This window comes from Cygnus olor, chromosome 7 (genome assembly GCF_009769625.2).
Source record: "Cygnus olor isolate bCygOlo1 chromosome 7, bCygOlo1.pri.v2, whole genome shotgun sequence".
NCBI classification, from domain to species: Eukaryota; Metazoa; Chordata; class Aves; order Anseriformes; family Anatidae; genus Cygnus; species Cygnus olor.
The window spans coordinates 22,137,743-22,162,946 of NC_049175.1; the positions used below are offsets into that span (position 1 = coordinate 22,137,743).

At 35.0% G+C, this 25,204-nt stretch overlaps 1 protein-coding gene across 1 annotated transcript in view; it reads left to right on the forward strand.

Annotated features, from left to right (window-relative positions):
- Window positions 1-2,655: 2,655 nt before the first annotated feature.
- The window catches only part of DNTT (DNA nucleotidylexotransferase), an 89,839-nt gene continuing 67,290 nt past the window's right edge, over window positions 2,656-25,204 (forward strand). The window contains 6 exon segments of the mRNA XM_040563527.1: window positions 2,656-2,852; window positions 6,283-6,457; window positions 12,443-12,571; window positions 22,986-23,156; window positions 24,471-24,490; window positions 24,492-24,540. Of these exon segments, the coding sequence (XP_040419461.1) occupies window positions 2,656-2,852; window positions 6,283-6,457; window positions 12,443-12,571; window positions 22,986-23,156; window positions 24,471-24,490; window positions 24,492-24,540 (741 nt within the window).

Consider the following 25,204-nt stretch of genomic DNA (forward strand, 5'->3'; position numbering starts at 1 on the left):
GCTTGGCTGGCTGTCATTGGCAGAGGCACCACAAGTGGTGATCACTTACAAACATCCCATTCTTAATCCATGCCTTTGATGGTCCACAACATCGATCCACAATAACAACATGAGAACAGAGTAAAGATTTCCCTCCAGGGAAGTGAACCACCCTGACTTCTCCAGGAGTCTGTACACTGGAGGAACTGCACTGAGTTGGAAAAAGTTTCCATGGTTTTAGGCTGCTGGTCATGCATAGTGAAGGTGAGGTGGTGCCATGATTCAGGTAATGGGTTGCTTTCCTTCATCATAAATGACAGACACACTTTTCCTCCACTGTATTTGCTTTTTTTCCTAAAGCATATTCTACTTTCTGTGTTACTGTCAAAAATATTATAGTGTGATGTTGTAGGAGAGCAGATTGTTCGTTCAGCTGGGATTTTGAGATCTTGTTAATTTTAGAATGTATTTTTAATAAAATTGCATCGTTGGCAGAGACATTTCCATGACACTATGCTGTATTTATCTGACAAAGAAAATCTTTTTGCATTGGGTTGAAAGCCAGAAATTGATTTCCAAAGGAGTTGGATGCCTAACTGACTTTGATTCTGAAAATCCCACTAGGCCTCTGCATGTTTTTGGCTCCTAAATACCCTCAAAAATCTAGCTCAGGAGTTATTAGAGCAACACAAAGGAATAATATCTTACGTTTTTCATGCCAGAAGGGTTTTACTGGCACTGAGCATCTTCATACTACACTGAGGGAAATTATATTTGCATATTTGAGAGCACCGAATTAATTATAACATAAAATAAGCCTTTGTTTTACATATGTAAAGAATCTGTTCTCAAATACATTATTCCTTTTAGGGCTTGAGATAAAGTAAAGCATTTTACCAAGCCTAGGAAGGCTGTAAAAAGTGATACATCTACTGTTCAATGGTTGATTAGTATTATAGAAAATAGACACGGAGCAACCACAACAGATTGCTCAGCCTTAATGCCAGACCCATCTCTACTCATTTTTTTTTCTTTGTTGCTATTCTTTCGCTTAAGCCTCTTAAGGTCTGCCTGTCCATTTTCCAGTTCCTATGAAAATATCTCACATAATTTAAAATAACCTTGAAGTGATCTATTTTGACAATTTTAATGTTATGAATCAGAAAGAGGAATAGATATTTTGGCTTCTGGATTATCTTTAGGCAATGGAAGAAATGAATGGAGTCTAGTCTATGTACAGAACTATGTATATATTTTTTTTCACGGCCTCAGGAAGACCCCAGAGCTGAGAGCTCTATATTAATTTTTGATGGTTAGTTTCTATTCTGATGAAAACTGTTTCTTTATATCTGTGATAATACAGTTCAAGTAGCATGAGCTATAGGGCTGGGAAAATGTCAATAATACTTTTTATAATTTAATCTTAAACTTATGGCCATAATTGCAGGAAACAGGTTTTGAGTCATTTTTCCATAACTCAGAATTTATATCCATCCATGGTAAAATGACTGAAAATAAAATTGATAGATCTGACTTAGGCAGGATTTTCCACCTTGCTTCCTCTCCTGAACATGTGCAATGAGAATTGCAAGTTATAACATTTATGACACATTCTGAAGGACTGGCAAAATCCAAATTCTCTGCTACAACAAAAATAAAAATCCAACTTGACATAGAAATGGGGCTATTTACCACTGAAATAGTTTTTGTGCTGAAATAGATGCACATACAGTAAACTTGGTTGTTTGCATTCACTTTGCACTGATGGAATTTCAGGGCCATATCTAAATAGGCCCAACATAATGAAATATATCTGTAATAAATTTTAGTGAAGTCCTCTGATGACTATTATGCCATGCTCTAGGACAGGATGGGATATAGCTTCCATAATCTCCTCTGTATTTTGGAGGTCACTGGATGCTTAAAAGCAGAAATATTCTCTAATGTACATGCCACAGACAGGAATGTATTCAAGGACTGGTAGTAGAAAGCAATGATGGCAACATATGCCAAAGTTATAATTAAAGACATCTCTAACAATTTCTCTGTCTTTCATTGCCTTATTCTCAAAACAACAATGGATTTATTTAATTGTAAATTCAATTTCAAAAGCTTATTTTTTGTTAGCTGTCCTAAAAATCTATCCCCTTTTTAATCAAATAATTAATCACACAGGCATAACAAGCATACAGACGATTCTAAAACATTTGTATACTGTTATTAAGATGTATTCTTTGCTCCTAGGTAATGATAGGAAGAATTTATTTATTCGTTTATCAAGCTACTGAAAATCAATGTGCCCTACAATTTGGAAAAGTGAGGTTTTGGAAAAAAAAAAAGTAAGCAGAAACAGACTGTGCAATTAAACCAGTTGAAGATCTTGCTTGTTATTTTGAGCTGATTTTCCCGTAATCAATATTGTTTGGGTAAAGTCTTTACAGATAATGGCTGTTTTAAGAAATCAAACCATATTTGCACCTCTTTGGAATAGTTCTGTGCAAGGAGTCCTAGGTGGTAGAAAAGAAGTAATGTTTTCTGCTCAGGTAGCATCTGGTTTTGATTTCAGAGGGGTAACAGAGGAAAATGACTTCAATGGGTGGTGACATGAAGTACAGCTGCTGGCAGAAAGTGTGTTAGCTCCCTTTCTTTCAAGTGAAAACACTTCTACCTTGCATCATGGATAGGATCAGAACTCCAGCTTCCCAGAGGAAGAGGCAGAAAGGGATGCATTCCCCCAAATTTTCCGGCAGTTATGAAGTAAAGTTCAATAACTTTGTAATTTTTATTATGCAGAGGAAGATGGGGATGACCAGAAGGACATTTCTGATGGAGCTGGCAAGAAGCAAAGGTTTCAGAGTAGAAAGTGAACTAAGGTAGGAAAATGTTTATATATGTAGAAATAACATGCAGGAATGGTGCTGCAAACATTCTAATTTAATAAATGCAGTTATACAAGTGACTGCAGTTGAAGTTTTTGCCTATGTATTTTGTGGATATACTTTGCTCTTCCCAGTATAACAATGCTTCAGGATTTCACTCTGTATTGCTAAAGCACAGTTCATTTCCGTTACCTTCTGGGCAGAGAGCAGGCAGAACACAAAGACTAGCAAAAACTCTTACTTTTTACCTCTAAAATCTATGGTTCCAATTTATCTCAGGTCTGTCAATTTTAATATGTTTGCACTTCTCAGTGTGCTGCTGCTCACATGGAAAATAAGAAATGTAAGCTCTGAGCTTGTGAATGTCTTTCATGGGAACTGTTTCTGTGCATTTGTATAATTTTGCAGGAAAAAATGAGTCAAGTCTCTAGCTGATCTAAACTGGTCATTGTTTATTTCTGTCTTGATGTCAAGTTATGTTTATTTTAAATTTAATGGCCACTACCTGAAATGAAAAATAAAAAATAAAAATATATCAGCATGAAAAGTGTGGTGTGTTGAGGTGGCATTTCTCCACATCATCCCTGGTATTCTAATATCTAATCTTTTTCTGAGTAATACACTGCTGTGAGGTTAAGAATTACTGGCTCACACTTTGGTACAATCTGGCAGAGCACTGAGGAAAGGCCTAGGAATGAAATATTGCAGATGTTGCATTTCAGGGTGAAGATATACTCCAGTTGCAGACTTATAGTATGATGGTCTTTTGATAAGTCTATTCATTCTGAAAGAAGCCTTTCTCCAAATATTATTTTTCATGAGCATTAGTTATTATGCAGTTTTCTGAAACCTACATCATTATGTAGGTTTTCTGAGAAGTTGGAAGAAAACCAAGTATTGATCATTTCTCTGTATCTGTTTGCACGTAGCATGCAACTGGATCTTTCCTTTAAAAGCTTATTTCCACAGATTTTCTATCTCATCAACTTTGAAAGACCGAGGAAGAAAGAAGGAAGAAATAATTTGTAAAGCAAGATTTAAGCAGCTATTGAACAGAAGTAGACAATTAGTGTCTGATACAAAACTAATGGAATTTTCAGGAAAAAAAAATGAACTGGGCTCTTCTAAATCCTACATTAACAATCCATTGAGGACTGATTAAAGGGTTTTATCTGGGCTGCTTTTGACACAGAGGTATTTATTGCCAATGTTTCAGACTTTCTGCAAGTTGTATACAACTGAGGTGCTGTTTAATTTCAGCTTAGCTTCTGCTGGATAAAAGAGAACTATATAACTCTTGATTATTATTTTTTTAAATGCCAGAGAAAATGCTAAATTCGTTGCATTCTGTGCCAAGAAGACAGCACAGCTGTACAGGTAACAGAGGAAACTGGTGCACAGCAACTAAACAGCTGCTGCAAGTGTAGTGATGGCAAAGTTCCCAGATCTACAGCTTGGTGCAAATACATTACATATGAATATTTTATATAAAGTGAAATAAACCACAGGAAGCAGAAGTTCTATGTCTCTAACTGATTTTGTTTTACTCAAGTGAGGATGTGACAGTTTAATTAAAGTAGAACTTAGTAAGATTAAATAGTAATAAAAACAATAATATTTCATAGTGTCACCTAACCTAGATTTGCTATCTTTAAAATTAAAATACATTAGGCATTTTTTTCAATGGACTCTGTTCCTCAAGTTGCACAGTATGAAGAGAAAAATATTGCTGTATGCTATGTCATCATTTGTATATTTGTATTTTTAAAGCATAGCGTATTCTATGCATTATGTATCTGTCCAAAATATAGTACAATTAATGCATTGGAGAATTAGATGATAAGTTTTCTATGGTAAGACTCCTCAGTATTTGTCTTTGTGGCTGGGAGATTTAATAAAGTCAGTGTTTATTAGTGTGAATTGGGGTCACCGGGCCAAGAGGTTTTGTTGGTTTCCTAGGAAGTATTTTGCTTTGAAAGGTTGTGCAGCCAGTCTGTCTTTAACAGTTAACACAGATTATTTTAAAGTCCATAGAAACCAGCCATCTCTTCAGTGGTGCCTTGTCTTGGAATGGTTGATGGCTTAACTTCTCCAGGTTTTATGGAAAGGCTGCAAAGCACTCTGTGAAGTCCATCAGGACCAGGCTTAAGGTCGCTTTGAAATTTACTGTACATGCACAAAGTTGTCACCAGCATGGGCTAGCAGGAGGATATGGAGGCTTGTAAATGGAGGCTGTTGCTCTCAGGACAATTCATGGTGAAAGTTTCGGCTTATTTCTATGTAAACAAGGTCAAATAATGACACTGCCTATGTGTACCACCAAGAAGTTTAGGAATCTGTTGACTGATTTCAATTAATTTTCACATAGATTTCAGAGATACTGAAGTCCTACAATTTCATGAAAATGAAGTTTCCTCCTTTATCTGTTGTTTTTTTGGGTGACTTCACCCTCCTGGGGTGTTTGTGGAGGGGAACACTTGGAAGTGCACTCTTAAATTTTCCTACCAAGTTATTAGTAGTCTTTTAAACTTACTGAGGAACATCATTAGGCCAGGTAGAAATTTACAGATCACTCCAACTATGTAGTTTTTTTCTTGAAATATAAACTTTGCCCCTGTCCATTCTTTCTTAGTAGAAGGTGCTGAACTGTGTCTTTTTCATCATGAACTGTCATGGGATTCTTTCCAAAGATATTCTAATAAAGCAAACTACATTTAGTATGAAAACTTCTTGCTACCATATTTATAAGCAATGTACACATAACCGCTATATAATTCATTGATCAATAACTCACTGAAAATTTTTACACTAACTAAACCAAGATATCAGTCTTGTAAGAGACTGGCATCTTAGTAGCAAACAAGTGCTCTTTAGATGCAGTGCATAATTTGTAAGGTTTAGCTCATGAACCTTTGACAGTCAAATGTAAAGAGCTTAATGTAAGTAGTGAAAAATTCAATTTCCAAAAAATATTACTAGCTGCAAAGCTTTAAAGAATGATTTTTAACTGAATTTTGAATACTGTAAAGCTTTTCTTCATTGATTGGGAATCTTGGGAGGCAGGTTGTCAGGTATTGTAAAGCAGCCTTTTCATTATAATATTGCTTGTGCAAGCCAAATATTTTCAGTTGCAAAAAGATTTGTAATAAGATAGTGTCTTACAGCAGTCAAATGGTGCCAAAAGAAAGAAAATGCTGAACTTACAGGAGTTGTCAGGCTAAAGTTTTTCCTCAAAGCAGATTCAGTGACTGGTATAGACATATTGTGATATGAAAAAGCATCCTCTTCCCACATCCTAACATATAATATATACAGCAATTTTCAGGTAGTGTGTGGGAGGTAAATACGAAAATAGCAGTTCCATAGCTGTGTACGGTTGGGTTTAGAAAGAAAAGAAAACATCTTTTTCTGTATTTCTTGATAGTGATTCTGTCACTCACATTGTGGCTGAGAACAACTCTTACCCAGAAGTGCTGGACTGGCTGAGAGGACAGGCTGTAGGTGATAGCTCCAGGTTTGAATTACTGGATATTTCATGGCTCACAGCCTGCATGGAAGCGGGAAGACCGGTTGATTCAGAAATGAAGTATCGCCTCATGGTAAGACAGATCGTTCAGTGTGAATGTAGTGCCATTCAAAATGAATGACTGTGATTTAATTATTATTTTTTTTAACCTATATACATACATAATCATATTGTGGTTCAATTTCAGTATTTAAATACATTTTTTCTACAGTTATATAAGTAATTCGCAGTTTTAATAAATTAAGAGGAAGATCTTCCATACCTTTTCTAACAGCCAAATATCAGTTTCTGGTAATGCTGAGTTACTGTGCTCTCACATGTTACAAACTGAAATAATAATCATAATTATTCTAACAAGGGTGCTATTAAAGTGGAAACATCCATCAATAAATTGCATGCTTTTGTTGTGGTACTTTGGTGTTTCCACAAATACATCAGAGTCATGGTACATGTCCCACTGAGTTGAATGCGTTTTAATGGGCTCCTGATAGAATATTTTGCATCTTCAAAATAATACAAAAATGTTAAAACCTTTGCTGTTCAGAAATGATCAGGTAACTGCTAGCCCTTGAGGGAACTGTGAAATCAAGGCTGCTGCAGTTTGTGGACATACATTTACAAAGTTGGCACCACAGAGTAAAACTGTGATAAGAAATAAAGGTATCATTATATTTCATTATCTCTCAATGGGAGCAGCAAGTTGGAGGTTATTGCAAATCGCAGGCTGATTATTCGGCGAACAGTGTTTGACCTTGAAGCAAAGGATGACGACACTTTCCTGAGAACTATATCTGACACAATTATGTTCTTATTTCTCAAACTGTGGCATAGTGTGAAACGGTGATATGCAATACCCCCAGTACAGACTGTAAATAACAACTGTACCCAGTGATGCCCACAAGTGCTGTGCACAGTGCGACATTAGCACATGCCACTGGGCCATGAAATAGATCCTGCGCTGTGCCAGGATTAACACCTTCCCTTGTCTTCCAATCATGTGAGCCTCATGCTGCCGATGGATTGGACATGGACTGGTGAAGAAATTAATTCATGCATCAGGAGAGTTAGAAGTCTGATCTAATGCTTCTCTGAAGTGAAGGTTTCCTGCTGATTTCAGAGGGCCTGGATTAGGCTCCGTGTGAACAATGACCCTGCTTCAAAATGATAACTGTGAATACTGGCACCACAAAAGGTGCAGTATGTAATCTCTTGTTAGGCATAGGATGCCTGAATATTAAGCAACAATATCTCACTGTTTTCTTCTTCTGATTTTTAAAATAAGAAGAATGATTTAAAAATATCACCCTTTACCAATAAAGCATGTAGCTTCTGATTCATTTTTCAGTCATATTTCATTGCCAGAGGCTGTTCCACAGGACTTTACTTATAAGAATTACTGTTTAATAACACTTCCAAAAAATAAAAATAAAAATATTAATACACCAGATGGAGCTGTCGCCATCAGATGCGGCATAATTCCGTAACAGAATATGTTTATATTTGCAGTCCTTCCAATGAAGTACTTTTGCAGTATATTTGTAATATTTCCAGTGAATCTGCTGAAGGAAGAATATACTAAAGAAATTAATGCAAAGCAGGAAAAAAAACCTAACTTTGTAAATACTGCACTGTGTAATCTCACAGAAAAAAACTATATTTATGAAAATATAAATATTGGGAATGCAAAAAAAGTCTCTAAATATGAACAACATCTTGTGAACTTTGCTGAGAGTTTTACATCAGGATTAAAAATTAATCCAAAATACTTTTTATGCACATTCTTAATTTTAGCAGTCTTTGAAAACCTATGGATTCAGGTATCATAGGAAATATCTTTTTCCCTTTTCAGTGCAAGAAATGCCTTCATCTTTCTCCAGAATGTCTCCAACTGTGCTGAAGCTTATTATTATTATTATCATTATTGTCAATCAATGAGAAGGCCTCAATATTCTTTTATATATAAAATTCCTTTTGGAATACTATTAGAGCAGGAACCTCTGAAAAAAAGTAGCAGCACTGTCAGGAGATCATGATTATACTTTGAGACTGGCTGTTCCTATTTTTATAGAAACAAAGATTTTGTGCTTATAAATGTAGAGTGTAATTAGCAAGCCAGTGACAGCTGTAGCATTCACTTTAAAGCTTATAGTTGAGACCAGTCTTAATTATATAGTGGCTCTCAAATTATAAACACTTTTGTAGAGCAATCAAGCAAGGAAGAGAAAAGAATTCTAGAATTTTAGATAATAAAAATAATTTTAATATTGCAGTGTCACTGATTTTTTTTCTTTTTTTTTTTTTTTTCTTACTGAACAAATAAGAAGGATTGAAGATAAGGTTAATATTCTTTTTAAGTACTAGACTAAACTTGTACATATGTCATTTAATTGGAGTTTCACCTAAGACAAATTTGATCCATTATGTCAGTCTTGTACAATGTGAAATGAAAATGAATTAACAAACGTTTAGCTCATTTTGAGGAAAAAGAAATGGATTACAGTGGTTGAATGTTTTGGGTGAAATCTCATTGAATGTAAGTTCATGGTAAAATTCCCATTAATATCAATAGCCACATAATTTCATCTTTTGGGTCTTGTAGTAGCCTATTTGGTAGGTGTTCTTCCTTCAGGACATTTGTTTTAATGCATTGCAGAAAAGAAATGTCCTTCTCCATGCAAAACGAGGAATAAAGCCAGAGTTACAGACCATTAGCTAACATTAATTATAATTGTCATTAAAGGACATCTTTCTCTGATTGTGAATGATTGGAGAGATGCTCTGATTCTAAAATGATTTATACAGTATAAAGGCTGGGTGACCACATCTAGGCTAGTCTGAATTCTTCGTAATTCATTCAAGTAACAGTTGACTTTTATAATCATAAGCCATCATTTTATTCCATAGGCTATGGAAGTGTTGTAGCAGAATACCTGCTTTAAATGGAAATCAAAATATTTCCCAGCTTGAGGAACGCCTTTGTCCCACTGATATCTTTAAGCAAAGAGAGAACTTCCCTTCCACAAGCAAATGGGTTTTCTGGACAGTAGCATCACAGGAACAACAAAAAGTATGTGAAGACATCCCCAGGCTAGAAAGTAGTTCTGTTCCCTGGGTTATGGAAAAGACAGAGGTAGAGGGGAAAAAAGAAAAGAACCAGTGCATTGGCATCCTCAGTATCTTCATGAACTGTACTGTGACTGTCTCTTCTGCCTCTTCCTCAGTCAGGACCTAAAAGTTGTTAGTTATTTTATTCCCTTCCCTTCCTTTCTCTTGAAAGGCAAGCAGATTTATTTCCTTAAACAAAGGATCTCCCTCCACATTGGGAAAAGGAAGTACCACATTTTTTGGCTCCCTACCATATCATGTGACAGGCAACTCACATTTAACATTTTCCTGAGTGTCTCACTCTGTTGCCTTGTGAAAGAGAGGAGGCTCTAACTAATGGAAGAAATCTTTCATACTGACAAGTCAGAGTTTCTCAGAAAATAAAATGTGACTTATAAACTAGCTGCCTTCTCTTCATAAAATGCTGGATATCAGCAGACTATTATTTGATCAATGCTGTCTGGATCAAAGCTGCTGGCTGTTGAATTATGTGGCCTGACACAGCCTGTAGTATCTGCACACCTCATTCACTGCTGCTACATTTTCACTCCTTCTTTGTTATTTCTTTATGCCATTATACTTTGTGTATTAAAAAAAAAAAAAAGGAAAAAAAAAAGATTGGACAAAGAACAAAGGAATCCCCTACAAGTTTAATTTTGTACCTGAGCCTGTGAAAACTAATGCTAGTGGTACAGACTTGTTCTTCTGCTTCTGCCATACGGAAAATGTCACAGTGAAGGAATATCAGTGACATCCACTGTTTATGCAGGCTGGATGTGAGGTGCAAATGCTGACTAGCTCTAGCAAGTAAATTGCCCGTGTTTGGATATTTTTCAGTGACTGGCCCTGTATAGTTAACCATAATTTGACTTTAATGTAAAAATCCATTTGCAAAAAATGATTTTTAATGCTTACTTTTTTTTTTTTTTTCATATTGGTAGTTGTTCCCTCCCAGTACTACAAATTATTTTGAGGTAGTGTGAGTTTCCAGGATTCCTTGTACTACACTGTAATTTCCACTTGACTACATTTTAGGATTGTTCCATGATCTGTACAAATGGTGTTCTCCCGTCTGTTCTTCCCAACAAAAAGCAATGTAATCTTGTCTTGCTGATAGGAGGTTATCTCCGTAGTTCTCAAGCAGGCACCATAATATTCCCAGAAAATCACACTATAGTAATTGCAGTTTGCTAGACATCTTTGCTGTTGATTTCCAGCCCAAGTTTCTTTTGTTTTGTATATAATCAACTCCTGCTAATTAAAAGTATAACCATCGCTGATTAAGAAAAATGCTCAAATAACTTGGCTAAGGCAGGAACAGGAGGATGTTTATGTGCCATATACAAATATACATATACAAATACATAGTTTCTGCATTTATTTTTCAGTCTGCAATGCCAGGTAATGATACATAAGGGCTCTTGTTCTTAGATAACATGTCTATGTCCTAATGAAGATAGCAGCTTATTATATATTCTATTCAGTAACATGCTTTTTGTTCAGTCTTTTCAGCTGGCACTATCATTTCAAGCAACATATTAGCTGCAATCAATCATAGTTTATATGATTTAAAATCAATTGCAAAGTATAATTCATGAGAGCATGCAAGAGTGGATGAGTAGTGCTGTTGATCCTGACTGAAAGCCATTTTGGTTATTCCCAAGAGTGATTTTACACATAAAATAACTTCCTTCCTTTCACCATATACCATGAAAACTGCCATATAATTCACCGTTCCTTCAGCTATGCAAGCAAATGCCTTGTGTGTGTGAATACTATTATTTAACTGCTCTGAATCAGATACAAAGGCAATTTAGCGTGAAATTATATGTTGTGTGTGTAGGGAGCACATACACGTATTTATAGGTTTGCCTAGCACAGATGTTATCTTTATGCCTGCATTTCTTTTTGATAAAGGGGAGAAAGGGGTTATCACTCCATTGTTGGGGTGAACATTTTCTCAGTGTATCTGTGTGATATATATATACATATATATATATATATATATATATATATTTCTTGTTGAAACGTTTCTCTGTGGTTTTTGGATGGTGGAATGCAATACGTTTTTGACAGATCTGTCAATGTTTTTTAGACAAAATGACAAATAGCAAAAAATTCACAGAAACCCTGAGAACACTTTGAGTGTTTCCAAAATATTTTAGATTTGGGCACTTCCACTGAAAGCAAAGGAATTAAAGGGCTGGGAATATAAAGCAGCAGAAAAGATGCTGCCAGGTTGTCTTTTCCAGCTGCTCACTGATCAGGATACTCATATATATTTATATATTTAGTCATCATAAGGCAAGCACTGGCTGTTGGATGAAAGTATGGAGATGATTATTCTATGGCTGCTTGTAAATATTTCCTTTTTAAAATAATGATCCCAAAATAGAACATTTAGCTGGATAAATACAATCCAAACCAAAAAGTTTTGTTTTGGCTACAAGAAGAGAGTGTGGTTTTTAAAGTCATATAAATGTCAACCACTGAATCTAGACACGGACCAAAAGAAGTCAATTATTTGAGCATCTTTTTTTTCTGATGTAACTTCCCTGATTTTATATTGAATCATCTAGTGATTTCTGGAAAGAAAAGTTCTGTTCTTCCAACCTTATTACTTTTTGTAGTTTTAAAATTTTACTTCAATAACAGTAGTATTCACTATGTAGAGATATGTTTAAATGACAGTGCCATTGAAAACTCTCTGCAAGAATTTACCATGCAAAATGAAAAATTCACGTAGTCACCAGGTAAACTTTTAACGTCAGTGAAGCTAATGTGAAGTTAAATGTTTTTTTTTCTTAGAAAGGTGGTAAGAGCTTTATTATTCTCTAACCACATTAAAAGATACACATTTTGGGCTCAAGGAATATATTTTTGTTATTTTAAGCTATTTGGCAGATGTGCTACCCATTTTCCCCTGTGATCCTCCTTTGTTTATTCTTATTAGGAACAAGCAGATCGGTGTCCTGCTTTGAATACACCTGAATCAGAAGTGCCATCATGCACTGCAAGCAAAGTATCTCAGTATTCATGTCAAAGGAAAACAACTTTAAATAACTGCAACAAGAAATTCACGGTAAGACATATTCCATCCATGAAATAAAAACTAGGATAAGTAAAATAATACAGTACTTGTGTCCATACTATCTGTGGCACCTTAAGCAAATTCATGAGTTAAACAGCACAATGATAGCAATTAAAGAAGTTATAAATCTGCAATTTTTAAATTAAAATTGAGTGCAAACTTAATTACATCATTTCAGCTATACTGAAAGCTTAACATTATGGATCTTTAAATACACTAATAGCTTGTAAACACATTAATTTTCAAAACAAATGATAGAATAACATTCTGAAAATGTCTTTTGGCCTTTATTATTTAACAAGATGGAAATAATGATTAACGAATTTTAGTTTAGGTCAGTCCAAGATACTTCACAATTGCTCTGCTCCCTTCTCATTTGCCCAAGTGTTCAGTTCTTCTGAGTGTGGTTATAAGCTTCAGATTTCTACAGTTGCTTAATTGCGAAAACAGATTGAGTGAACAGTGCAATTACTTTAACATGAAAAAATCCTTACATTATTCATTTAAATAGGTACCTTACAAACTGTCATATATCCTATTTAATGCTCTTACCATTACACAGTTCGGTAGGCATGAAGATCCTGAGATGTCTCAGGCTCCTCTTAACTTATTGTGCCTAATGGCTCCTTTTGGCTGGCGCTAGACTGTTCAGTAGGAAACATTTGACATAGAGACTCTAAAGTAATTTAGTCTGAACAAATCTGGCTTATATTTTGACTATAACATGAAACACCTCCTCATCTGCCTAAAATTTTATGATTTATTTTGTTATTATTTACAATTTTTATGCTTTTACTTTGTGTATGTGTGCCTATAAATACATGCAAACCTTACTAGTAAATGTTTGTAAGATTCATATAAAAAGAAAAACAACAGAAAACAGTAATTTGAGAATAAAAAATGTTTACCATGTAAATATGGAAATTCAGAGTTAAAGCTAAGCCTAGACCAAATGTCTTGGTGTGGGAATACACCAAATTAACCTGAATTTTGCCTTGTAGCGATTCTCTGAAATCATCAATTATACCAATTATATAACAACATTTATGGTACTTAAGTAGATTAAACATTTTCTTTACTTAAAAAAAAATCCCTTTTTGAGCAACCTGGTCAGAATTCAGTTTTGACCCTGCTTTGAGCATGAGATTGGACTAGAGACTTCCTGAGGTCTCTTCCAGCCCCAATGCCTCCAGCATTACAAAAACTGCTGCTTTTGAAATGACTACTGTCTCTCTCCTTTTGCTAGAAAAGCAAGGCTGTGTATTGCTGTTATCATTTAGCCTCCTGAAAATGGCAATTCTTTTTCATTTTTAACAAAAATCAAATTCATGTTGCCATAGGGAAAGATGTAGTATGGCCCAAAGATACCATAAAATGTGGCATTCATGGAGAGGTAAGAAGTAAGTGCCTTAGTTCTACACTTGCTTATAACAGTGGAATGCAGTGGTTGTTCTGAAAGTGTACGGCTCTTTGTTGAATTTTCTGTATTAGGATATTATTTGTCAGTCCATTCAGAAGGCAAGCAATTAAAGTAATTGTGATGGATAATGGCAATGTACAATGGCTACTCCTAGAAGGCATGAAGTTGTAGTATATCTTACAAAAAGATCCAGAAAAATGTATTGCCTTTTTTAATGATATGTTTTAAAAATAATTTTATTTTTTAAAAAATATCTAATCTCTTGCAAATTCTAACAGTATTTTTCTATTTTCAGACAATGAGTACTATAACTTTTTTGAATATATAGTTTTTCTTTAAACCATTGAATTACTGAATATACTCCAAGATTCAGTTTAAACTTCAGTGGAAAACTATGATTACAGCAAAATATTTATTGAGTGGTTCCTGTTATACCTATGTTTCAACAGAGAGGCAGTCCCTAAATTACTTCCAGGTTTATCATTGCAGCAGCCTTAATGTCAGACTGCAACTTGTATTTGATAAATGAATTGAGCTGAACACATTAGAAGCAGTGCAGTTTGAGACTCCCTTCTGTTATCCTATACATCAAACATTTCTGAGTCTGAGTAGAAATTAGGTTTTGCAGTGACAAAGGTGGCATTTTTTCATCCTCCTACTTTGGGAGAAATTGCTCTTAGTTTATGCTGTATTTTATTTCTGGAGGTGGCACTGGACAAGCTGATAATGCATATGAGTCTGTCTAGCATCTGCATCTTGAAAGTCATAATGTAACTCATTAGGGCTGTTGGTCTTTTTCCTCACAACCAAAGCTAGCAGTGACATCTGAAGGCTTTGGTGTTTATGGACTGCAAGAGTCAGCCCATTCCCTAGAGACCTGCCAGTTTGTCTGCATAATGTCACAGGAGTCTTTCATTTTTTGCTGTTGTTCTGTGGGTCTTGTATTAAACCTGTAATTCATGCTCTTGAATTAAAAGTGTTCCAGCAGATTTTTCAGTGAAAGCACTTAGCAAATGCACTGAAGCATTGGTATAATTCACTTGTGCATGCTGTGGGCAGCCAACCATTAAATGACAGATTTTCCCTGGCTCGATGCCGTACGTCCTGAAAATGAGGTCCAATCCATCCTGAATTATGTTTTGATGATAGTATTTGTTATAACAACTTTATTTTGTGAGACAGAGTTGTTCCTTTTTCTTACAGATTTTCTGTTTTCTTTGCTTAGCTTGAAAATACTGGGGTTTTGATCTTGCCTGTTAGAGGGGCACAGAGCTATTATGTGCTTATGCATTCTTGGGTGAACTCATTGGTTCTTCCTTTTACTGGGCTTTGCCCTGATACCCTGTATCAAATTCCTCTTCTGAATGTGTAGTAGTTATGTTTAAAATAGCATAGTAGTTACTTTTGACATCTTTTTCTCTCTTCATAAGAGCAAGAAAACAGTCGCTAATGTAGTAGCGACGTGCAGACAATGAGGCTGTGAATGTGCTAGCTTCTAGTGAGAGACACTGCTGGAGACTTGATTTTTTGAGATAATAGCTGTAATTAGTGATCAGTTTTAATCTTGGATTCTGTTCTATATATATATTACAAAGAAACGCCATTTATGAAAATCAAATGGCAGAGATATTCAATGAGATATCATGAGGACAGTGTGGTGGTTTAGCGCACGTTAAACACAGCCTCTATGTTCAGCTGTCCCATGTTTCCTTTATTGTGTAAGATCCAGGAAATAACGTACAGAAAGTTGCAACAAATCAATTTTACATTATAGAAGAAACTCCAGAAGGGTTGGCAAAAATGGTGCAAATGTGAAGTTTTCATGAATATGTTCACTGTGAGGCAAATAATTCCCCTCCCCCCCCCCCCCATTTATTTTTCTGAGGCTTGAGTAGCTCAGGAGGTCCAGTTGTTTGTATTAATAGATTGAGTACGTCAAATTACATGCCAAGGATGAAACAGTGGCATTATGTGGCAGCTTACGAAGGAGAAATGTAAGCAGTTCAGACTTATGGGGGCCTCATGTAGTCTTTGGATCACCGTGCATCACACACCGTGGCCTCATGATTCACAGGTTGAGAACTACTGCCATGGTATTAGTGATTTGGATGATTCAGGAGTGCACCTGAATGTGTAGCCTGGACTCTAACAGTTGAAATGTAGCTATTCAGATGAGTAAAGATGCAAAACAAAGGGGTAAATCATTTTACCAGAGCCTGTACATTAACATGTTTATTTTATGTTTGTCTTAAACATTAATGCTATTTTTTGTAACGCTATTACAATATTATTCTTTGTCTCATTTATAAGTAGCTAGCCATCCTTCCCCTCTCCCACTAAAAATATACACTTGAGGGCTCCATTTTGTTTGCATGTGGTAAAATAAATGGAGTCATTCTGTTTTACCCAAGAGGGATTGTTAGATTTGAATATTAATACCAGACTGCAATGAAATTCAGAAATACATTCTTCTGTGAGGAAAATACAATTTAATTCTTACAGAAGAAACAAATTAAGTCAGAGGCAAATGGTTCTGTGATTCTGAGGCTTATCGCTAATGCTACTGAGTGTTACTCCACTTTGGCTGTTACTCTTGGTAATGAGAATGTGAATGTTTAGCATGGGAAAGATGCCTGGTTTCCTTTCCACTCTGTTAGAGAAAAAAAAATCCCTGTTTTATTTTCTCTTTTTGTACCTAAAGAAATATGTATGAGTTCTGTCAGTGGCTCAAGCCTTTATTGTTATTCTGTTTTAAATCAGACCTCAGGAGAACCTCAACTTTAATTTTATGATGAACTTGGGAGCTCTGTAGGGAGAAAGCCATGAACTGAATACTTACTCTAAATAACAGGTACTGTCTTACTGACATAGTTTAAAAAATCTCCAGACAATACATGAAATTTGCAAATTTTTTAAATGTATGTAAAGAGTATAGCTATCCAAAATTAACTAGTGGCTTGGTCTAAGGAGGAACTCTTCTCATTTTTAAGGTAAGTGGGAGGCTTCTCCCTAAAATACAGACAGAATGTACACACCTGCACTTTTTGGCAACCCAAATTTGCATGTTTTCATCAATCCTATGCTGCTTTGTTTGACCATATTAAAAAGGGTAATATACTTTAACATCTTGTTTCTCATTACACTGTACAATTTTTTCTGCTCAAGGGCAGTGTTACATGATTGACAATCTATCTGCATTGTTGTGCTCTATCAGCAAATTTTTTTCTCACAAATGTCTTGTTTTCTTTCATATTATGTGGAAAAAAACCAGAAACTTCTCAAGAGTACCACTCTGTTGTAAGAACTGAACCTGTTGCTGTTGGTTAATATGACGAGCAGCTGGAGTTAACATTTATTTCTAGTACATGTGTGTACAAGGAGTCTAAGATCACGCACATTAAGATGCACATTATGCTGTTACTGTTATTCTCCATCTCTCAGTGACTTTGTTTCTCCAATTGATATAGCATGACATGATAAAATCATTGGCACTGGGTGAGTGTTGGGTTTTTCTGTTCAGTTCAAATACCAAAAAGCCAGGAAAAAAAATACTTTCAGATTGAACAAAATGGATTACTTTATTTAGCTGGAAATCCCTTTAGTCAATTCTACAGGTTCACTCAAATTCCTTAATCCTCCTTGAAATAAAAACTTGAAAGTATTTTGTCTCTGTGTATATAAAAGGTATGCACGCACACTCTGTGTCTCTTTCCATTGACTCTTGAAATTAAGATTTACACTGGAGAAAGTGAGAACAATGTTACTTGAATGGATTCTTTATTCAAAATCTTTTAAAAATCACTTCAGTCAGTTTTTAATAGACACCAAATACTAGCAACAGCAATGTTATGAGAACTAGAAAACAACCCTCAGATTTACAATTTACTAAATAACTTGGAGTGTAAAACAGTGATTGAGAAGAAAAGCAATTTATCTCAAATTGTTCTTCTCAATATAATAGTCCTTGAATGAAGTATCATGTGGGATTTCTCCTTTTTTATTTTTTTAAGTACACTTTAAAATTTAGCTCTTTGGCAGGTTAAGTTCACCTCTACAGAAGTGTGGTATTGTTATTTTTTCATTTGTGTTGCAGTAGCATTTACAGGCTCAAGTAAGACAGAGGCTTTTTTTATGAGATGCTGCACATTGTAAAAGACAATTCATGCCCTGAAGAGTTCACAGCCCTAGTAGACAGCAAATGAAAGATAGCAAGGGAAACAACGGCAGGGAGGTATGAAGCATCTTTCCAATGTCACATGGCAGAGGAACAGTGGATAGAGGCATGGAAATGTCAAAAGACAAGTGTCCTGTGCAAGAAGCTGCAATGCTTTCCTTACAAAATAGATTAGATTTAAAATATTTTCTCAAAATACCTTTCTTATTATTATATTTTCCATTTTAATTTTGGAAATTCTGTTCTTGCAAAATTTTAGACAGGTTATTAAAGACTCTTGCAAGTAGTAGGGGAACTGATCTGAGTGTGATTTTTAGCATTTGCAATCTAATATTTTAGTGTACATTTTTACCTGTGCAAGATGCTTACTTGTAATTTTTTGTTCTTGATATTTTATCTATATTAAGTATTAAATACCAAATGTGAATAAGTCTCTCAATTTCTGTCAGCCCATCCATCTTCTTCATTATTTTTACATAATTCATGAAAATCTCTCTGTGGTTTTGCATCTGACCAGCTCAGATCTGGAAGCCTATTCCATCCTTGAATATTTCCACAGCCCTTGTCTCACCAGTGCACATTCCACAGTTTCAGGCAGAGGTGGAAAATTTTCAGTAAAAAGGTTTAAAAATAAAGAGCTGAAGTGTAGCCCAGCTATCTTTCACATTTAATTAAAGTAGCCTCTGCAGAATACTCAGGAGAGAATGAAAATCCCACATGTTGGGAATCTTAGAAATTAGTTTCCTGTTGCACTAGTATCTTTGAAACGGGCAATCTGTGTATTCATTTAACTGATAAAGAAGTTGGCAAGGTGCTTAATGTATAAGTACCAAGGTTTAGAATAACGTAGGGGTCAGTAACTTTCCTTTTTATATCACTGTAAATAGATTTCACCAGTGATTTATAGATTGCAGCTTTTTCTCAGCTAATATGAATTTCATGTACTTTTCTCCTCTGGAATATTATAATATTATCCAATATAGACTATAAGACTGAATAGACTGCAACTCCACTTGGAAATCAGTTGCTTTCTTTTTCTTAAACAGAAAGATTTTATCAAAAGGAAGTCAAAAGCAGTTTCATGTAAAAAGACAGATTTGTAATTAATTGCTGTATTTGCAGGCAGTGTTTTGTATGGGGAAAAATACATATTCAATACTATTTAATGTTTATTTAAAATAGCTTAATGAACTCTGCAAAGGCAGGAAACACCTGAATAATGCAAACTAGAATGACAAAAACGCCTTGATTATATTTTCTCATTGACTGTCAACAGTCTCTGAGTAAAATGCTACATGTGATTGCATTTTCCAGTAATGGTGGTGACATGTCTTTTCTGAAATTGCCCACCCACCAGTAGAAGGGGGCCAGTACCTCTCTAAATCAGCAGTGGTACTGGTATATACAGACACATTTATCCTGATGGTTTATTCTTCAGTGTAGAATAAGTCTATTTAAATGCCCACAGGAGCGGCCTCCTATTGGGAATGACACGAAAACTTTCCTAGACTTTTTGAGCTTTCTAATCAAGATGACTTTGCTAGTCTGTCATTACAAGTTCCTGCTGAGCAGGTATTTACAACAATTGTTTTCTATGTGTTTGTATAGATTATTTTAGAACACAACACCTATAACTTTTTGGTTCTGTCTCCTGATTAATTCTCCTAGGGTTAAGCTGCACTAGACATTTATTACCAAACACTTCTTTTTTGAGCATTCATGTGCATTCGTTGTAAAGAGAGAAAAAGAAGGGAAAGGTAATCACAATTTTGTGACTGGAAATGTAAACCTCACTTAAAGCAAAAAGTAGTATCTTAATTTTCCTAAATGGTAGGAAAGGATCTTTGAAGCTGATAAAGAACAAAAAGAAGAACTTGGAAGAACAACTGCCTCCCCTCCGCCACCACCCCGCCTCCCCCCAAAAAAAAGAAAAAAAAAAAAGAAGAGGAAACACCTGACCCCTTCAATTCCTTATTCCAGAGGCTAGTTGAACGTAGATAGTGGCAGAAACTTCTGGATCAAGCACCTTGCTAAACAGCTCTCTATCTCAAAGAGGTCTTTCATGATTTGTTATGAAAATGGAATCGCACAGCACTTACTAGGCTGATAAATAGCTGATAAATAAGTATTCAGTTAAGGGGTGGAATCCTTTGGTGAGATGGACAGAGATCCTCAGAGATTAATTACTTAATAATCCCTTACTCTCAAGACTTGATTATTTTTTTAAGGGTCTACTAAGTGAGTGTCACTCAGAAACCAGGACCCTATTTGCTTCGGAAGTCTGTGATAACCATCCAGCTAAATAGAACTTATGTATGAGCTGTTCCTTGAAGATAAACTGGTTTGTCTGGGATTTCTTCTCCTAGAGGAGGAAAGAAAATAGAGCTATTTCAACAGATGGGCTCCAGAACAGATCAACTTTTGCATTGATGGCTTATAGCAATATTAATGGATATCACACAAAGGAGCTGATAAATTAGATGCAGAAGGTACTGCTAGTTGACTACATATTAATTGTGAGTAAAGAAAGAACCAGAGAACAGTGAAAACAATCACCCTAAAAGGGAAAGTAAACCTTGAGTGAAATGTCTGCTTCAGTATTCTGATAACATTTTGTACAGATGTGAAGATGCAGAATGCTTTAATATGGTAGCACCGAAAAAAAAGGAGAAATTGAAGTATTTTTGTTCATCTAAGGTGTGTGGTTTCTTTAAAGAGATACCAATCCAATTGAGATCACAGGTTTTATTTGAGAGAAAAGCTTTGAAAATCCTATGGTTAGTTGAGATATTTTCTTCAAGATTTTGATTAAATCATTTTGATTCAATGAGACCAGAATGTTTATAATCTGAACCATGTATCAAGATAATTTATTTTTCTAGAACTGACTAAACTGAATTAAATGTAATATGTAGCAATCTACATTCACTCTGTAAAAGTTCTTCGTGTTTAATGATCTAAATGATTGTAGCTCGTGTGTTTTGTTGTACAAATCAGGCTGTATTCCTTCAGTGCGGGATGACAGATGCTGTTTCTCAGTTCTGTGGAGGGTAATGAAGAACCATTCACTGGGTTTGCCGTCACCATCAGTTAGTGAGAGAGGAACTTACTCCAGCTCACCCTGCAAGTATTATGCATGTAGTAGTGCAAGTATTATAGGTTGTTACTTGGCTTTATCTTTCAATATAAAGCACATTAATGCAAAGAAAAAAAAAAAGCAAAATATTTTTGTTGTTGGGTTTGTTTAAATTATATAACGATGGACTTAATCAAAAATGAAACAAAATCTAAGCCTCAGTATGAACTTGCTCCCATAAACACTGAGGGTAGGAAAAAAAATGTTTAATTTTTTCCCTCCTACTATCCATTGCAGTCATTGTTTAGTAAGTCATTTGCTGTCTTTTGGTATCTGTATTACAGAGTGATTATTCATCCTTACTCTTAAAACATTTCCTGAAGAGACACTTGGACTATAGCTCAGTGAAGTGTAATTGCAGGCAGATGCACACTGAGAGCCAGCTCTTTATTATTTTGTAATGTCTCATGGGTCAAAGGAGAAACAGGAGTAAGCTGGAAGACAGGGAGGATATGCAACAACTCATAAAATAGCAGGACGTATGGCCTTTTCAAGGCTGGGATCAGGTAGCTGCTCTTGAAAGACTGATGAGGAAGAAATGGGATCTCCTGCAGGGATGCAAGACCCTATGCAGAGTGGGAGCTTTGCAAGGCTTACTAATCATATTTTTTATGGTCGTACCTAGCCTGTCCTGTACCATTTGAGTGGCGCATAGGGGCATCCTTAACAGCCAGGTGCAGGATGCATTTTAGATAAATACTTGAACAGTCGAAGTGTCTTCTGGAGATGGTGTACTCTGAAAATCTCAGAAGAATCGCTTAGTTTTAACAGCCTTGAAAAATTTTTGAGGTTTTGTGCAAGGCTTCATTAAGAACTCAGATTTCCAGCTTCTAACCAGCTGGAAGCTTTCAGAAGTTCTTATGTTACAGGTTATTCTCTCACACACACACAGTACATTTATTTTCTCTTGAAACACAGTATTCCTCATAAGGGAACCAAAAAGCTCTCTCTTCTCCACCACGTGATCTGTTCATTTCATTTCTAAAAGTGGCTGATATATATATAGTTGGAGGGATGGTGTGTGGTGGTGGTGGGGTAGGTAGAGAGGTTCCAAAACTTCATAAATGACATCTGGATAGTTAAAAAAATAAAATAAAAAAAATGTACTGGCAATCTTCAGTAACATTTGAGTGCAATATCTACAATAAACCAGTCCATGGATAGTTGAAGATCCACAAAGAAAAGGTTTTCCTCTTTGCATAGATCACACCACTGAAAACTGTAAGGAAAAGTGGGTTTGTTCCTTACATTACTAAATAGAAGAACGGCTACAAGTTCAAAAAGTGGTTTACTAGTATCACCACAGACTCCTATTTGGTTGCACTTGAAAATGAAGATGTTGTGTACTAACCTTTGGGGTTGTAGAAGTTAGGTTGTTATTTCACATTGTTTTTGAGATCTGCATGGAATATGGAATTTATCTCTCTCTCAAAGATTTTAAATTTTGAATTTTCCTAAATCAAAATCTTTTCTTATATTTGACTCTAAAATATTTTTATGGTACCTGAGAAATTTTAAGTGGTTAGATAATTATGCTGAATTTATGTGAGGAACTCTGTATTTTCACTATATCACAAAGAAATCTTGAATTAGTATACAAAGTAATCCTTAAGGAATATACTGAATACTTTAAGCTTTTATTAACTTTTTGTACCCCCTTTTTCCCTTCTCCCAGGATGCCTTTGAGATAATGGCTGAAAATTATGAATTCAAAGAAAATGAAATATTTTGTCTGGAATTTCTGAGAGCAGCTTCTGTGCTGAAATCTCTTCCATTTCCAGTAACCAGAATGAAAGATATACAAGGGTTGCCCTGCATGGGAGATCAAGTCAGAGATGTTATTGAGGTAACATACCTCTTAATTATTATCCAGTTAATTCTTTTACAGATCTACTTTTAGAGATCACAGACTGCAGTATAGATATTTGGTGTGTATTTACACACCCTTATGTATTTCCTTTAATAAAAATATATCATCCTTTTTACTAAGACCGCAATGATTTCTGGAAACCTTTCATAGAAATATAAAGCTCTAAAACTGAACTTATGAGTTTCCCTTATGAATGAAGTTATTTCATGAATAAGTACCGTTAAATAAATAATAGACTGTGATTATTGTGTGCCATTTTTAAAGGCCCACTCTGATTTGGATGTGGTAGTTTGACTGGTAATAGTTTTGCTCATGTGACATCTTCTACCTTGGCAACATCACTTTTCTCACTTGAATGCTTTATTGGAAATACTATTTTTAACAAACTGGTAAATATTTTAGCACTTTAATGTTAAATCCCACCTTGCTGTGAATAGCAGAGCCTTTTACCTAGGTGAAGCATGAACTTTGCATTCTTATTGGGACTTTGAGTATTCGCTACATTTTTCTTTAATTCTTGGCCTTTTCATGACTATACATCTCAGGTACTGTTATTCCAGCAGGCAGCTGATTTGAGCATCTCCACTGTCTGCAGAGGTCATTGCTGGGTGTTTTGTTTCACTTCTGCCTCACTCCACCAGTTTAGAAAGTAGCCACTGAAGAGCTCTTTGTACCTACTACCTGAGGGCTGGGAATTCAATTATGGTTCTACTACGGAAAGTAGAACAAATTTATTTTTTTCTTGTTTGTTTTTTTTTTTTTTTTTTTTTTTTTTTGTTTCTTTTTTTTTTTTTTTTTCTTTTTTTTTTTTTTTTGTTTTTTTTTCTTTTTTTTTTTTCTTTTTATCAGAGGGATTGGAGGAACTGTACACTCAAGAAAAATATATCTGGTCTTAAAAATGTTCTTACTTTTAAGAGAGTAAACTCTAGCAACAAAATTTAGTTTTCAGGACAGATCATTGATAGCTTATGATAAACAACTTTTCTGGCTGTGAATTTATGAGTAAATAAGTACTGTGAAATATATTCAATGGTCCCAGTTTCTACTTCATCCTGAGAAAATATTGAGTAAATAAGTACTGTGAAATTCATTGTGTGGTCCCAGTTTCTCCTTTATCCTTCAGTAATTTCTGTGTCAAAAAGGATTGCAGAATTTAATCCTGTTGGAATATAATGATGCACTCAATAAGGATGCTCTCAATGTTTTACAAGTTGATAAGATTTTCCATTAGATGATTTTACTACATCTTACCGTAATCTTGATTTTAAAATAACGTTTTTATTTGTTTAGGAGATTATTGAAGATGGAGAGTTCTAGAGCTAAAGATGTGTTAAATGATGAACGATACAAATCATTTAAGGTAAATCTTTTGAGATTTGTTGCTGTTTGTTTAAAATTGAGTATATGTCTCTCTGTTTAATAGGACTTAGACGTGACCATCTATTTACAGTAAAGGAACACCAAGTATAAAGAAAGAAAAGATCTTGACTAAATACAAAGGGAAAGAGAGTATAATGGTGAAATCAGCTACCTTTATAATTAGCATGATGTATACGCAGCTGCTCTTAAGCTTAAACTAAACAGTCTCTTTTTCCTTAAAGCTATTGTAATGCATACTTTTTGCTGTAAGTTTAACCCAATGTTTATTCTTGCCTTTTTTTTTTTCTCCCTATGTTGGCCTGTTATTTTAACACTATGCCATTTTTTCTGGCATTAAGAAAATACTGGGTGAAGAAGTTGACTCAGTTCCATTTTAATTCTCTTTTGTCTGAGGCAAAAGAAAGAGGACTGGAGATGTTTCTTTGTTAGGTGTATTGTAGGTTGAGATTCATGGTCACATTTCTGCATAGTTACAGGAAATCCAGAACATAAATACTGCAGTTTCAATTTCCTAAATATTCAGTGAATTCTCCACTGGAAAAATATATTGGAAATATAATATATATTTTCAATATATATTTTCAATTTTATCTGCAGTTTTAACCTCTAAAAATAATCTCTGTATTTTCTGAAAAAAATAAATC